We start from the raw sequence: 17604 nt of genomic DNA, 5'->3' as shown, positions 1-17604 counted from the left end.
TTATAAAAACAGTGGAATATCTACAATCAAGGGGCATGCACATCGACCTCAGCCACGGACAGACACGTTTCAATTGCCAAGACAATGAGAGAGCAGTTCCCGCTTATTAATCGTCAATTTGACGTATGGCACCTTGCTAAATCAATCAGTAAGAAAATCTCGGCTGCAGGAAAAAAAAAAGGTTTTGAAAGTATTTTGCAGTGGTCCCAGTCTATCACCAACCATCTTTGGTGGAGCTCAAAAACTTGTGAAGGGTCAGTGGAAATACTACTTGTAAAATGGCGGTCACTGATGCACCACTGTACCAACGTTCACCGCTGGTCAGAAAACCTACATTTCAACCAATGTGAACATGACCCTTTGTCCCCAGAGGAGGCAAGGAAGAAGAAGTGGTTGATTCCATCTTCGCCGACACACAAAGCCATTGAGAAGATTGTTTTCGACAAAACTCTATCAAGAGATTTGAGAGGACTGACAGAATTCTGTCACACAGGAGGTTTGGAGGTGTTCCACAATATGTGCCTAAAGTACAGGCCAAAGCGCTTGCATTTTAGCTTTCGGGGCATGAAACATCGGACTCTACTAGCAGTCTTGGCCCATAACAGCAATGTCGGACGTGAACAATCTAGGACTATGGGTAAGGTAAAGATGCCTCGCTACACTAAGGTGTTTTCAAAACGAAATAAGCAATGGGTGATCAAACCAGTCTATGATGAAATGCAGTTCAACTTTGTGAAAGGCCTTATTGTTGCTGTGTTAGAGAAGCACAGATATGGAATTCTGGACGTTTCTGTGCAGAGCAGTGATCCATTGCCACCGAACATTGCAACTGTGCCATGTCCACCCGAAGCAGAGCTGGTTGTGAAGTACAAATCCCGGTTTAAATAATTGCAATACGATTGTCTTTTTGTAAATAAATGTTATTGTACAGTGTACCGGTAACCCCTACCTTCACCATCATGGGTGGCGAACAAGATGGGTGTCATCTTTGAATTCTCTCTATTCACCTCATATATGTCTATGTATATATTTTTCTCATGTCCCACCTCATGTAAATGTAAATGCTGCGCACTGTTGCGCACTGTTAACGGAGGGGAGGCTTGCGTATTGCAAATAATAAAACAAACAAACAATAAATCTCACTTTTAACTCAACTCCTGTGGTACTTTATACTTTCCCTGACCTTCCGCCAAAAATTAAATGTCTCCATAGTTCATGATTCTTTGGGGCTGCAAAGCTCGCAGACAACGGGGACAAAATTGGGGGCCTTAGAACGTGCCAAGCGGGCCGTGGCATTTGGGAGAGAAGCCAGTTCGCATTTGCACATTGTGGCGCACTACATAGAGGGATTGTAAACTTCAAGTTCTCACAGATGCCTTTACTACGGGATGTTGCAAATAAAGAATGCGAAGGACAGCGGCTTTGATTTTCAGCTCGCGCCCAGAAGAGGCCCACAAGTCACACTGGAAGTATAAGGGTCTATTGTTTTTTGACCTTGAGACAGGGACCATGCCGAAAGAACTTCATTTGAAGGGGGTGCGCAATAACGTAAGAGACGATAAGGCAGAAAATTCAGAAACTAGACAGTTTCATTTTAGTTCAGTATACGAAAAATCGTTGTCAAGAGCACCGTCGGATTTACAGACTGCATTACGCAGAGACACAATAGAAATTTCAAATATAATGTGAGTAAATCTTTACACGCTTTTATACCGGAATGAAGAATTAATGAATGGATGCATGAATGAATGAATGAAGAGCTAGGAAAAGCAAGGAAAACGTGTTCGTAGTGGGGACATGGGCATGCAGGTCCACAGGTCTCACCGTTCCCGGTCCTTGGCCCAGCCACTTTTCCCTGCACTGCCTACCTGCACTACGGGACTGTCTCTATATCCTTCAGCCCCTTCTCCCGGAATTTACCTTGCACTTGCCACCAGCTGGCCCTATTATTTATCTTGTATTCTACTAACCATGTACAGCACTTTTACCCCCTCTCCCCTTTACCTTGCGCGATCTGAACGACACCTGGCCTAGTAGGATCGTTGTCTGTCTGCCCTTGTTCCCCCCCTGCCTCGTCGCGCCTTTAAACACTTGTGTATAGGCGCGTTACAAATGCCATATCATATATCATATCATTCCATACGCATGTAGATAAACTGTCGTTTCTCATTGTGTGTTGGCCTCGATTTATTTCGTTACTTTTCGCATTGATTTTAGAGCCGAACATACTCCATTGAACTATCCTTGCAAGCAAATAGTTTCTGATCGGCCGTAATAAATAAAATAATTTTTTTGTTCTCATAACAGGTATTTGATCCCGTTCTGCTGTCATCGGTTTGAGACACCGGCAGATGGTTTTTTCAACAGACACCTGCAGCTTCATGTGAACAACTGGAGCACACTGACAATTTTATGGGACGATCGCCAAGGGCCCACATGCCCTTACGCTGTACTAGTGGCTAGAAGCAACATAACCTTTACGATGGACTAGTGCCTAGTTGATGGAACAGCCTTGCGGTTCACCGTGCTTCCAAAGTGCTTCTTTTAACGAAAACCAACACCCTGTGTACCATAAAAGAACAGCGCGTGACTCAATATAAACTTATACGAATTTGCGGATACAGATAAAAGAAAATAAATGGCTTTCGGAGTTCATATGGCAATTGTTGAATATTCTCTAAACATTTAATGTCAAATAAATGTACTTTACCAAATGTACAGTGTTGCTGTTTGATTTTAAAGTACAGTTTCATATTCCGAATTGTGGCGCGCTGTGTTGTGAGATGGTTTGTGTTGGTTTCCGGGTTCTGTGTGGAGTCGCGTAGAAGACGATTGGGCGCGTTTGCCTACGCAGCACAGTAACGTCACGGAGAGAGGCGGGGAATAAGAATGTTTTGATAATGTCAGGCTCAGGGGCGGGGGATTTGATTTAGTGCCGCAGAAGCAGGTCAGCCAGGGCGATGCAGTAAGTGATAGGATTATCACAAAATGGCAGCTCCCTGGTGCCTGTTTTCGCGTGCGTTTAATGGCCGAAAACTCGGGTAAGGTCCATAGGAAAGTTTTCTAAAACCGAGCCACTTAGGCTTAAAAAAAACAGACGACCCGTAGGGACAATACATTTTTTTACTAGAGCATGCCTTTAATACCACAATAACTACCACATTTGTTAATTTGGCTCTTAATAAAGTAAAAATGACGGCACCCCTGCTGAAGCAAGTAAATTACATCGCCACCAGCATATTGCACAACACACTTGTACTGTGATGTGATCACCCTGGGCCCAAATTGCGACTACAGCCTGGCAACAGCCGCCTGGGCAGCAGGCGGGGAAGGCTTTCAGTCCCAGCACAAATGCGGTTTGTCCAGCGAGTCAGTCAGCGAGCTTCTCGGCTTTTCTGCAGCCACTGAGCGAAGCAGCAGGGCAGCCCAGTGTGCCAGCTGCCAATGCCAGTTACTACCTGTGCTTGGAACAGCCCTGAGGTCATAGTGAACGAAGCAAAGACAGTATCCAGCTCAGCCTGGTAACCGCAAGAACGCTTTGGATTGAATCATCATAAATATCAATATTTGGAGCTGGCGCTTGCAGATAGATTACCAGTATTACTTGTAGTACAATTTCACAATCTGGCCTGGCGATCTTTGCACAGTAATCAGTATTACTTCGATCGGATCCATATTTCTCAAAAACATCAGAATGTCAGACGGATTCCACTCTCCTCCAACATCAACCTCCAACCTTCCAACTTTCCTGAACCCTAAAGCGGTATACTGTATATAATTGATCAGATTATTGCCTTTGAGGGCCTGTGGGCAGGCTGCATCAGCTCCTGGGTGCACCTCAGCGGTGAGGAGTCCCACTTTGCAGCAACTGAGGGGTTCATGTAAACAGACATTGGGGTGCGGGACAATGACAGTGAAAAAGTTAAGGGGGTCACGTAACAACTTTACCTCTGAAATGAGAGCCCACACCAACCTTCTTGCCAGCATGACGGTGATAAACGCTGCAAGGTGGTAATCGATTAGGTGGAAATTCTGCAGGGACAAGAGAGAGAGGGGGGAAGGCATGAGACCAACAAATCAAACAGTGCAATTTCAAATAAGCAGAATTAGAAGGCTTGCTGGCCCAATGAATAGAAAAATCCAAAGTGTCTGCGATAAAAATGCAGGGGTACAATTTACAAATAATGTCATGGCATATTTCCAAGTTATTGTAAAACCCTGACCAGATTTTTCTAAATCACTGGCTTCACAAGCTGAGCTTTAGGGAACATATTTTTTACAATTCAGGTTTGAAGCTGCTGCCCTAGAACACAGAAAGACGCAATTTAAGTATTATTTGAGTACTAGGAAAATGTTCACCACCACTCTCCCAACACAACTCAATGTTATTCCAAGTTCCCTTTCCTTCATACTTGTACTGGACCAGAGCTTTTTTTCTGCACAACAGGCATTTTAAACATCACTGTTAATTCTGGCTGTATGAAGAAACCTCAAGGGCCCGGCTAGGTCTCCATTCACTTGCCAATCAGTCCTGTCTGGCCGATGAATGATTAACTGGGGCAGGTACCCTTTTTAGGGGCAAGAAGGGACAGACATTAGGCACAGGGGCTACTACAGACTAGCGCAAATAGAGTCACTACAGTACACATAAAATTACTTACCTTTAAGGTATAGGCTGCCAACACTGGCCTCTTTTACAGATTCACATGCTTGTATGAATATTACCTGACAAAGTAAGAAGTCCCAGTAAAATTATAAATACATCTTCTATACAGGTATCAATCTACATTATTACATATCTGTACATTAAGATGTTTTTCTAAGGTCGTTATCACTTGTTTTTTCCCCAGAACTTAGCTATGCTGGCCTCAAAAAGCCAATGGAAATCTCTGGCTCCTCAATTTCAAAGCACAAGACCAACCTGCCATTCAACCTCCGGCGATGGTTGCATGTTAATTTCCAAAAGACCCCCATGCTGGAAAAGAACAAGTTACTTAACTTATCTGGTAACGTTCTTTTGATGGGATGTCCCTCCGATGTATTCCACATCTATGACAGGTAATGACCACAGCTGTGCTGCTTTGGAAAATTTTCAGCAGAAGACATCCTGTGTCGATGACGTCGATACGTTGTTCGTCGACGTCACCGGGTGTTATATATAGGACGCACGGCACCCGTAGCCTCAGTTATACTTTTTTCCCCAGCATGTGTGGCACCAATCTCCTGTCAGTATGACTGCAGAAAGCCTTGCAGAAACGTAAGCTGCAATCTCATAAGAAATTCTGTAGATGGGCAGGGTGGGAAGGTGCGATGTGGAATATGTCGGAGGAACATCCCATCGAAAGAACGTTACCAGATAAGGGAAGTAACTTGTTCTTCAAGGAGATTGTGTCCTCCGATGTATTCCACATCTATGACAGACTCCCAAAGCAGTACCAACGCATGGAGGTGGGAAAAGAATTTACAATTTTAGAATGCCCAATCAAATGGCTGAATAGAGGACTGCCTTACCAAAGGCCAAATCCTGCCCATGGACAGAGCCCAAGGAATAATGTCTCACAAAAGTATGGACAGAGGCCCATGTGGCTGCTTCGCAAATGTTGCAAATAGTAACACCCCACTGCAGAGCAGTGGAGGCAGCCACACCCCTAGTAGAGAGCCCGTAAACCCACTGGAGGGTCCTTTCCTGCCAAACGGTAACACTCCGAGATAGTCAAAATTATCCATCTAGACAGGTCTGTTTGGAAACAGCCTGACCCAAGCGCCTTCCAGCATAACCAACAAAGAGCTGATCGTCCACTCTGACCCGGGACATCCGTGAGAGATAGAAACTCAAAGCTCTCCTAGGGTCCAACCTATGGAGCCTCTCCTCTTCCTTACCAGGAGGAGGATAAAACGCCAGAAGAGTTACCTTCTGGCTCAAATGGAATTCCGACACAACCTTCGAAGAAAAGAAGGCTGCACCCGCAGGACAATCCTGTCCTTATGGAACACAGTAAAGGGTGGCTTGGCGGAAAGTGCCTGCAACTCTCTCTGCGTGCGGAATTAACCGCAACGAAAAACACCGTTTTAAAGGACAACAGTCTCAATGGACAAGAATGTAAGCGCTCAAACGAAGCTCCCATTAGGAACTTTAAAACCAAATTCAAATCCCATCCCGGCACCTGGAAAGGCGATGGTGGAAACACATTAGTTAGCCCTTTTAGAAACTGAGAAATCAAAAGGAACTTAAAATAAGAACATTCCTCAGATGAGCGCTTAAATATAGACAGCGCCGCCAGCTAACCCTTAATGGTACCCACTTGCAGGCCCTTGTGGGCTAAAGAAAGCAAAAAAGACAAAACCAAAGGAATGGAACAGTGGAACGGATCCACATTCTGTACCCTGCACCAGTCACGCAACGGTACAGGGATTTCGTTGCAGGCCTTCTGGCCGAAAGCAACACCTCCATCACGTCTTCGGAGAAGTCCCAATCCTTATACCTCAACCTTTCAGATACCAAGCATGAAGGCTGAGAGACTTGACCTCTGGATGGAGAACCCGACTCCCCCTCCCATGAGAGCAGATTGTCTCGGTAGGGAAGACGGCGTGAAGGGCAGATGGACCTTTCTAGAAGGTTCGGGTACCACGCTCTCCTGGCCCATGCTGGAGCAACGAGGATCATCCGGGAACCGAACCTTCGTAACCCCTGCAACACTTGCGGAAGGACGGGGACTGGAGGAGATGCGTACAGCAGTGGGAAGGACCACTCCACTATGAACGCGTCCCCTAAGGTTCCCCTTGGAGGAAATTCCGGCGAGCAGAATCTTTCGCACTTCCGGTTGACACTGGTGGCGAAGAGATCCACTTTTGGGGTTCCCCAAAGGGCGAAGATCTCCAACAGAACTTCCTGAGCCAGCCCCCACTCGTGAGAGACCATGCTCTGCCTGCTCAGAGTGTCTACCGCCACTTTTTGTCTCCGGCCAGATGAACTGCCGAGATCGGAATTTCCTGCTGGCTGGCCCAGAACCAGAGCTGCATCGCCTCCCTGCACAACAGGAGTGACCCTGCCCCACTTTTTTGTTTAGGTAGTGCATGGCCACCGTATTGTCCGTCATAATCAGGACATTCTTCCCCCGCACAGATGACAGAAAAGCCTTCAGGGCTAGCCTGACAGCCCGCAGCTCTAACAGATTGATGTGGAGTCTGGACTCCGACGGAGACCAACGGCCGCTGGCTGTCAACTCGTTGGCATGAGCTCCCCAACCCGTGAGGGATGCGTCTGTCACCTCTGGCCAAGTTTGCCAAAATGGTGCTCCCTTCATCAGATTGCCTTCGACGGCCCACCACAGAAGATCCTGTGCGACCGAGGGCGGCAGGACCCGAAACTGAAAATGCGAGTCGCCAACCGCGAACCTCAGGTACTTCCTGTGCTTGGGATGAATCGGCAAATGAAAGTAAGCATCCTTGAGGTCGAGAGACACCAACCAATCCTGAAGTTGAAGGACCTGGAGGACCTGAGAAAGAGTTACCATCTTAAACTTGTCCTTCCTGAGGAGCTTGTTCAGCCAACGCAAGTCCATGATGGGTCTCAATCCTCCGTCTTTTTTCAGGATCAAAAAATAAGGGGAATACCATCCCTTGTTCCTCTGCGCTACAGGCAACAGTGCTACGGTGCCTTTCTCCAGCCGGGATAGGATTTCCTGTGCAAGGAGCAGATCCGGACACTTCAAAGAGCTTCCCCAGTGGATTGTTGTGAGGCCTCTGCCGGAACGGAAAACAGTAGCCGTGGGTTACGATCTCCAGAACCCACACATCTGAAGTAATGGCTCACCATTCTCCAAGATGCTGCGCAAGTCTGCCACCAACCAGCGAACCATGGGACATGGCTTCATGACTGAAATGACGCGGCTGGGGCAGTGACTGAGGGCAAAGAGGCAACTGCCCGAGCGGCTTTGGCACCTCGAGTACCTTGCTTTCTACCTCTGGTACTCCCACGGTGGCCCCTTTGACTGGCCGCTCCTCTCGATCTACCAAAGGAAGAGTAGTACCGAAAGGAACCTCCCCTGCATTGCTGTCCCCTAGGACAAAAATGCAGAGGTTGACGTACTGCAGCGCTCAAAGACTTTGTTGCAGCTTTGGAGGTCTGCAACCTCTCAAGGCTCTCGTCAGCCTTGCTGCCAAACAGATGGACACTATCAAAGGGCATGTTGAGAAGCCGGGATTGAACAACAGGAGCAAACCCCGACTTCCGCAACCACGCAAACCTGCGTATTGCGCTGCTCGCAGCCATGGATCGGCTGACAGTCTTCCGTGTCCAAACCCGACTGAACGGATTCACACATGGCATCCTTGCCGTCTTGCACGAGGGCTAGAAAACCATCCCGTTCTTCCCCTTCGGGAATATGCTCAGCCGCCAAAGATGCACAATTCCACAGAGTGTGAGTGAATCACGCCAAGGCACAAACGGAGTTGCCTGCCTTCAAAGCCATACCCCGCAGAGGAAAATACCTTCTTCGCCCAACCATCAAAGCGCTTATCGTCTATCAGGAAGGATGGTAGGGTACGCAGCATGCTTCTCGGGGGCCGTAGCCGCCTGCACCACCAAACTCTCCAGAGTAGGGTGCGTCGACAAGTAGCAGGGGTCACTACTGGCAGGGCGCTATTTTTTCGGAAGCAACTTATTCACTGCCGGGAGATTCTCCGGAGCAGTCCAAGCCGCCGCCGCCACCCTTCTTTCCAAAGCCATGCAAAATGGCAACACCGGGTCAGTGGGAACCATGGTTCAGGATATCAGTCAGGTCATCCTGATCAGAATCAACAGGTGGAGCAGACCATACCAAGTATTCAGTCACCCTTGACACGAGACGCCTCTAGGAGGATTCGGCATGCGTCCCAGGTTCAGGCCTGCCAAACTCCACCTCCGGAGAGGTGTCAAGACCACTGGCGTCATGCAAGGACTGACGGAGTTCCTCCATCTGACTGTGCCCAGACAAAAGGTCATCAGGGACATCAGGAGGCACAACCATCTCCTCATCAGACCCTTCCTCCACCTCCAAAATATAATCCAAAGTTTGGAACAAATCCAATCTGGGAGGAGGAACAGAGTAGGGCTCAAAAACAGGCCTCATAGACTTACTGAGAGTCTTCCTCAGAGTTTCCACAGCCCTCCGGGGCACCTCCAGCAAATCCTCCACAAACGGCGTCGAGGGAATCAGCAGCGAACGAGCCGCCAACGGCATCGTCCACTTCTTCGAGGGCGGAGCCCCGAGAGCATCCCTCGACGGACACGACGCTGATGGCGTCAACGCCTTCCTCGAAGGCTTCACAGGTTCCGACGGTCTCGATGGCGTTGAGGACCGGGACCTGGATCTGGCACGGCTACGGCGACCTTCCTTGTCTGATCGGGACCTCGACGGCTCCCGATGATCGCGCCAACCGCCCGAGCCCAAAGGCATGCGAGTGGTGGACCGGGCCCATTCCCTGCCGGCTTCTTTTGAAGGCACGGCTGGAACTGTGCCCTGTGATTCGTAAATTGCCATCATCTGCTGGCGGAATGCATCCCATTCTGCCTGCGGCGAAGACTTGGTGGGACAAGTCAACCGTCTGGCGGAGTCATCCGACGAGGACGGGGAAGGCGACCGGTGACGGCGCTTCCTAGAATGCCTCGAAGAGGCAGAGGAATGGCAGGAACCACTCCGAGACCCTGTGGATTTTCGCCGATGCGGAGAGTCACCCCTAGAGTCATCGGTCGAAAGCCCAGTAGACTTCGATTTATGGGGCTTAGACACCCTACCTACATTTAATTTCTTCTTACGTTCCCGCAAGGCCTTAGATGTCAAGGACTGGCAATCATCGCAGTCGTCTGTGGCGTGGCTTTCGCTGAGGCACCAGAGGCAGATGTCGTGCGGGTCCGTGATGGACATTTCGAACCGCAGTCCCCGACATTTTTTAAAGCCCGACTTCAGGATAGTAGAAGAAGACATCGCTATCGAAGAGAAGAATTGAGCGTGCCGAGATTCCGAAGCCAACACGTTTGCGGAAAAAAACGGAACTGAGGCTACGGGTGCTGTGCGTCCTATATATACACAACATCCGGTGACGTTGACCCTCGATGGAGGCCCTCGAGGAACAACGTATCGACGTCATCGATGCAGGACGCCCTCTGCCGAAAATTTTCAGAAGCAGCACAGCTGTGGTCATTACCTGTCATAGATGTGGAATATGTCGGAGGACACAATCCCCTCGAACTATACATACAGTGCATATATGTTCTCCAGCACTGGATCCTTTAAAGATTCACATGCAGCATCTAACTGGGAGGGTGGTCCTCAGGCGGCCTTCAAGGTTAGGACATTTTCAGGACTGCATACCCTATGCAAGTGTTTGTTCTGGTGGTGTATCCAAGCAGCAATGCTTGCAAAACACGTTTAAGAACTTCCATGTTGCAGCTGTACAAACATCCCTCTGTGGGGTCTTTGCCAGGAACACCAGTGTCACCACGTTGCAGCTTGTGAATCGGCCTTATCTAGCCAGGCGATTGTCTCTTTGCTTTGTTGCAGCGAACATTCAAGCAAACCACCAACCATCTGATAAGAAAGGTGTTTGCAATTGTTTGACCTTCCTCATGTGAGCCACAAGCAATAAACTGCTGCAAAGTTTGCCTTGAATGTGTATTTCCAATTGATGAGGCAACTGGAGGTTCTCTTTGTAAAAGGTTTCAAAGAAACATGGTTCAGGTGGAATTCACAATCCTCCTCGTTATATTGCATGCATCGGCTCATGTATAGCAGTCATTAACTAGATCAACCACCCAAGTATAGCTGGAATTGATCGGATCAGATGATCTAACTGGTGGGGGTACAGGGAAGGGGGGTGCGGGAGAGTTATGCTACAAGTCACTGCAACATTCTTTGCGAATCTTACTAAAGAAGAGCGTCTTGACCTCTTTGTAGCAGAGCATCATTGTGATTGGTGCATGTAGCAACGTGACATTTCCTTAAGCAATAAACCCCTCGGTGGGTGGGCATTACAGATCAGGTAATGCTGTGGCCCAAGTTACAAGCCCGAGGGAAGCAAGGGCCTTAACTGGAGCCCCAGCGCCATTACTTGACTGAAAGGTTTGTGGCTATGAGCACCATGGCATGCTTTTCGCGATTGCTATTAGTTATCTTAGTTGATAAACGACACAGGCACCATTTCTCAATGAAAAAAAAACGGCCACCGTGAATTTAGGCTGAAGGGAACTACATATAGTCCCTTCTCACATTCCATGGCGGCCACTGCCATGTAAGGAAAGGGGCGGGGCAGCAATTGATCTTAGAGCTAGTGAGGGACGAGGCAGCCAGAAGTAAGTGGGGCTGAGGATGGAGTGGTGGTGGGGGGTGGGGGGGGGGGGGAGTAGGTGGAACTGGGGAGGGAACGAGTGAAGACAACACAGGAGGTCAAAGGCTTATGCCCAAGGAGAGAAGATGACAGTGGCCTCCTGTTTCTCTGAAGGCTCAGAACACAGGCGATATCATGAGATAAAGCCTACCTCCAAACTTCCCAATTGGCTGGGATGCCCTGTGACAAGACCTTCGGATGCTATTTAATGAAGTAGTTAAGGAAGACCTTCATGCAGTCGTCTGAGCTTGACAGGTGGAGGGAAGTGTACCAATATCTAGCTCACATTGATTGGCTTTAGTAGAATCACGGTGGGGCAAGGCATTTTCAGTTTATACAGCCAGCAAGAATAACTAATACAGAACCTCTTCCTTCCAACTATTGGAAACTGTCAGCACCATCAATGTCACCCGAGGGACCTTGGAAGCCAAGGCTGAGCAGTTGACTTGTGTGCTCATATCAATGGCTATGCAGAGCACACCTTTCCTCAGAACATGAAGTCGAACAAAGCAATCTTCAGGGTTTCACACCTGGCCAATGTAGGCCAATCTACATGGGTGCTCTTTATTCCTGGTACATATCCTGCAATCAGGGTTTTGTTTCAGTAAGCAATTCTGGTGCACTATATATCTGGATTGAGACCCCTTTCTTTTGCCACGTACTTTTCTTTAGCCAAAATCAAGGTTCAACAAAGAGAAACATTTGTTGTCTGGATTACGTCAATCGCAGCATTGAAGCGGCAATTGAAGGTAAGCCCTAAAATACCTCACATCTACCCAAGCCAGCAACAATCTCTTAGATGGAGAGGGTCCAAGTTATTTTCTGGAACCGCAAAGGATTTGCATGTTATTCTGAGAAAGAATAAACTGAGGCTTGCCAGACTTGTCAGGGTACAGGGTACAGGCAGCTATGGTTCAGCAATTGGTGGGTGAAGGGGAGAACCCAAACCCCTTGTTTAAACAGAAGGCTTGCCCCCTTCTCTTCTGCAGGATGATAGATCGAGGTATCTGTGACGCAGAACAAAAATCTACAATTCATTTTGCCAAAATGGTCCTACCAGAATAAGACTAATTGTGCCGGTCATGAACTTTAGAATCCCCCTGGGGATGAATGGGACACTGGGGATGTATCTGCAACCAGATACCGGCAAGGAAGGTAAGCACCGTGTAGGCCTGGTGTTCCTTGCCGTGACCCGGGTGAGTGCACATTCCCTAGCACAAGGGCCAGGGACAGACCCAATTACCACCTTCATCCCCATAGACCAGCTGCTTGTAGAGGGATGCTGGGCAACCTGCAGATCTACAATAAATGTGGATCCTTTGCCTCATGATCATGAAGAGCTCTACTGCTGTTCTTGTGCAGAGAGTGAGCATGCAAGCGTTCTGGGCTTCCTTGAGAACATCCTTCCAAAACAGCAAACTGGCTACTGGATGCATGCAGATGGGCTGTCCAACCTGATTTTTTCATCCAGTGCTTTAAATTATTTGTTTTAGATAGAGGTCCTTCAAAGTTGCTGTTTCATCCCCAAATATACGTGAAAGTCCCGCTTCCTGTATTTCGTCTCTATGATACTCCCGTACTGGTATATGTCTACTGACTGATGTCTACCTTGTTTACTTCCTACACACCCTCTTCCAGATTACTCTTACTACAATCCATTTATGTGCATTCACCATTGTACCTTTGAATACAGCAATTGATATATATTCCCTTGCTCTATCCATATGCACAGGACCATATCCACCCTGCTACTGCATAATGCAGTTGGCTGCACCCAATCTTTGCTATAAATCTGGGACTTGCATCCCCCTTACTCAAACATTATAAACATGGTATCTAATGCTATTCCAATGGCCTTTACCCACCAATACAGCTTAATCAGCAAGTTCCTGCATCTGTCAAAGAATCCCTTTGGTGGAATTTGGTGGATACTGGCAGAAAAGTGCACAAACCTTGGAAAAGTCACCATTTCGTGAAAGGCTAATCTGCAGGCCATCCCAATGGAAAGGGTTATTCATATTCTTACTCGTTGCTTAAAGAAATTTGGGCTTCTTTGCATGCTCTGTATTTGTGTCTCTTTCAGAGAACAGATAATTCAGATTTCCAGGCCTTTATAAATGTGCAGAACCACTCTAAATGTGACATCCAGTGGGGCATTTGTACCCCTGCATTTGAATATAGTCCAAATATACAGAGGCCCACGACATCCCCAAATTTGTAGATAACCTCCAGAACAACAGCCAAACTTTCCCTAGCACACCGTATTAATAAAAGTACATCGTTACCATACAGTGAGACTTTGGACTATGCCATAATCCCCCAACCTGCCAGTTCCCTTTTGATAATCCATCCAGCATCTCCATGGCTCCTTGTCTGTTGCCTCCATGTTAACAGAATAGGCTGCTTGTCAGTTCAATGGACTTCACCATAGACCCAGGTTGCCTATATAACAAGTCAGGGTGACTCATGTATTTTTATTTATAAAGCACTTATTAAGCATGGTACAATGAAAATAAACAGTACAAAAAGGAGGGAAATCATTCAAAGAAATTTAACAAGTTACATTTGGGCGGAGAGGATATTAAATGTGTCTTTAAATGAGCACAGAGGAAGATAAAGAACACATGGAAAGAGGAAGAGTGTTCCAATATGTGGATGCTAGAAGGGAGAATGAGCAGAAACGGGACTGCACACAGGGTGGTTCAGGTAAAGAAAGGAAAAAAAGAGATTGATAGAGAAAGAAGAGGGAATAGAAAGATCCGTGAGGAAAGATAAGGTGGGGTATAAGACGAAGAAACTGAAAAAGAAGTTGCGAGTGCCAGGACAATGAATGGAGAGCAGCAGAGATGGAAGAACTGGGGAAAGACATAGCTCTCAACCATTTGTGTCACAAAGGCGGGTGAAAACACCCGATTTTATTTTTGGCGGGTGAGAGGCCCATTGAAATGAATGGGCGTGCAGGAGGCTTGGCGGGTGAGTTAGCTGTTTAGAAGGCGGGTGACACCCGCCAAAAGCGTGTGAGTTGAGAGCTATGGAAAGAGATAGAATGATACAAACTGAATAGTTATATTTAAAGCAAAGAGGAGCAAAGTGGAAAGCGGGGAGACCCATAAGGAGCGAGGGGCAATCAAACAGCAGAGAAAATAAAAGAGCATAAAGAAGAAATTTGGTCGCAGATAAAGAAAGAACACATTTTACGAATGTTAAAAAGCTGATAGCGACAACTCAGAAATAAAAAATGTGGGAAGAAAAAGTTAGAGCAATCAAAGATAACTCATCAATATTGCGTGCAGTGTCAGAAAAAGGAAGGTGAACCGCACGGGTTTAGGGGGGTACGTTTCTTATAAGATCCTTTATTAGTTATGCTATTAGTCCTTAGGTTACAGGAGAGGAATCCACTGGCCCCACCGCCCAGGCTACATATCTCCAACTGCCTCGGTTGGACTACCGGTTGTCTCTGACATCATGCATTCTAGACTACCTTGCATTTATCCACCTAGCAAAGCAAGATACAACACACCTCCCTTCCTTACCTGACACCCACCACCTAATTTGCATCCACATACCAACACTCGGCTACAACAGCATTCATCGTTGACTGTGGAGCAAACAAGTAGAGAGAAGAATGAAGACTGCCAGAAAATTAAGAGAATGATAGAAAGATCTGCAAGCTATCCACATGAACATGGCAAGATGATCTAGATTTAGCCATGACAGCAGAAAGAGGGGGGAAGTATAAAGAGATGGGGATACATTGACCCACTCATCAGAATTCCCATCCATAACCAAGCTGCACTTCAACAGTTAACAAAATGGCTGCGCTGGCTCCTTTGAGCACCACTGCTGTACACCAAAGCTGCGTTTTGCAGCTACAAAATTATGGCTGCCTCGTCTTGCCAAGCACCTATTGGGCAAGTTGGAACAGGGAGCACACCAAGAAAGGCCGCCAGTGTTTGCTTATGTGCACTAAAGAAGCAAAGTGAAAAAGCAGTGCTGCTTTGCTGCTAGCCCAAAGTTTTCCATTGAAAAAGCGAAATATTTTACATTTAAAATGATGCCGATTTGATGCTCTGATTCAAATGGATGTGTTACACCTAGTGCACTGACATTTAGAAAAACACACGTGTCGTCTACAATTGATTTTTCTTTATGCATGTTCAACACAGGAAACTGATAAGATTTTAAGCTAGTGCAGGAAATTTGTAGCAACCACGTTCCGCTAAGGTTGATCCTTAAGTGGGAATGTCTTCAGTTGATTCCATCTTTCCTCTCTCCGCTTTGTGTGAGGCACTGTAAACGCAGATTGAAATAGGAAAACCGTGATCCCAAGATTTTTCAACAGGAAGTTGTATCATCAAAATTGCATTTAATTTTGTCAATTTGTGTTAATAATATACACTCAAACCAGGTTATAATTCTGTTTAAGGATCTGATGGGATCTTTAACCAACCTGCTCCCGCATTACTCTAATCTAAGGCAAAGCAGGGAGACAAGATTTTTTGACTAGGCCTGTAGAAGCACAAAAATGATAAGACGTGGGGGGAGGTTATTAAAGCTACCGCTGAGTATAAATTGTCTGTAAAGTCCAGAAAAGAGCTTCTAGAAAATCAAGCGTGGGAAGATCTTTTGACTGCTGTTTCCTCCAAAGACCCAAAAGGTTTTGGGAGTTTGTGGCAGGAGGCCCCACATATAGAAGAGTACAGACATCTAGGGAAAACCATGTTGAAGCTAAATCGTGGGGCTGACCATTTTGCCTCTCCATACAAGGGTCCTACAATTAAGTGCATGGGTGGAGAACAGGACTCTTTGCTGCGGCTGTCGACAAGGCAAGTGGAGGTTGCGATTAACCCAAAAAGCACAAAATCTAGCACCAGGTCCAGATGCAGTACCCGCTGAACTTTATAAGGGAGAGGTGGATTTGTGGGCGCCCCTGCTGACAATGTGTTAATTTATTTCTCCATACAGGGATATTCCTGCAATCTTGGAAAAATGCTATCATTTAACCTATTTTATTTTTATTTGTTTATTTATAACTCAGCGTACAGGTGAACATATACAGTAACATTTGCTTGTAAACTTAGAATGATGTCCCTTTATCCCACCCCCGGTATTCCCAACTGGGTTTTGTTCTTGGCCCTCATTCGGCCGGGCCAGGCGGCGAGTGTTCGCTAGTAAAGTGGAGGGCTCTCGCAATCAAGTGTGGCTTATGGGTCAGGGCTGGGTAGTTCTGGTCATAGTCTAGCAGTGGTGCCCAAATGTTTGTAAATCGGTGGAGCAGATCCGCTTTTGCTGCCGTGACCTTTTCAGCTATTAGAATGTCCCAAAGTTTAACCCACCAGAGGGTCATCAGGGGTCCTTCCACGGACTTCCAGGTGCGAGCCACCGTAATTTTGGCTGCCAATAAAATTGAGATACTAACGCTGCCCTCCTTCCTGTTCTCGGGTAAGAGTCTGGGAAAGGGATTCCCAGGAGGACTTCCTCGGGGGCCAGCAGTATTAACACTTGGGTAATGTCCTTTATTGTGGCAAGGCGTGGGTCCAGAACTCCCTTACTTTAGGGCATGTCCACCACATATGGAGGTAGGATCCTCGGTGGCCGCAGAGACACCAGCAGTGGGGATCCAATGCCTGCTGCAAGTGGTGAAGACGTGGGGGTATGGGGGGGTAGTACCAGCGCAAAAGCAGTTTGTGGGCACATTCCCGATTAGTGATGCAGCAGGATGCTGTGTGTGTTCTTGTCCAGATGTCCATCCATGTGTGGTCCTCTATAGCATGACCTAGATCCGCCTCCCATTGAGACATATAGGAAGGCTTAGCGTGGAAGGGGTCTTCTTGCAGTAGTTTATAGAGGGCTGAGATCTTCCCTCGGGCCGGCAGGTCATTTACTGTGAGCTCTAGTGGGGCAGGGGCTCGTGTTGCTGCTGCTCGGGTCTGGGGGTGGGAGCACCAGTGCCTCAGTTGGGCGTAGGTAAATCTGTTTCCGCCAGACGGAAAGACGTTTTGCATTGTTCAAAGGTGAGGGGGCGTCCCCTTCAAAGAGCTGCCCCAGCGATTCGAGGCCTCCTGCAACCCAGTTCCTGAAGTTCATTGGGTGGGCACCCGGGGAATAGTCTGGGTTAAGAAAGATTGGGGAGAATGTACTCAGGGGTCCCCTGGGATACCTCCATGTCTGCAGGCCCACTCCCAGGCATTTATCGCTTGTTTCGTAGAGGACAACACTGAGGCGTAGGGGGAGGGGAAG

At 47.4% G+C, this 17604-nt stretch overlaps 1 protein-coding gene across 1 annotated transcript in view; it reads right to left on the bottom strand.

The window, feature by feature from the left end:
* TMEM39A (transmembrane protein 39A) overlaps window positions 1-17604 on the bottom strand; it is a 632890-nt gene that overhangs the window by 293766 nt on the left and 321520 nt on the right. Inside the window, exon 4 of the mRNA XM_069635929.1 lies at window positions 3949-4032. Coding sequence (XP_069492030.1) covers window positions 3949-4032 — 84 coding nt within the window. The remainder of the gene's footprint in view (window positions 1-3948; window positions 4033-17604) is intronic.

The sequence above is a fragment of the Ambystoma mexicanum genome, chromosome 7p (genome assembly GCF_040938575.1).
Source record: "Ambystoma mexicanum isolate Mex_15411 chromosome 7p, UKY_AmexF1_1, whole genome shotgun sequence".
Taxonomy (NCBI): Eukaryota; Metazoa; Chordata; class Amphibia; order Caudata; family Ambystomatidae; genus Ambystoma; species Ambystoma mexicanum.
Note: the sequence above shows the minus strand (reverse complement) of the source record. Positions and strands in the feature narration are given on the sequence as shown.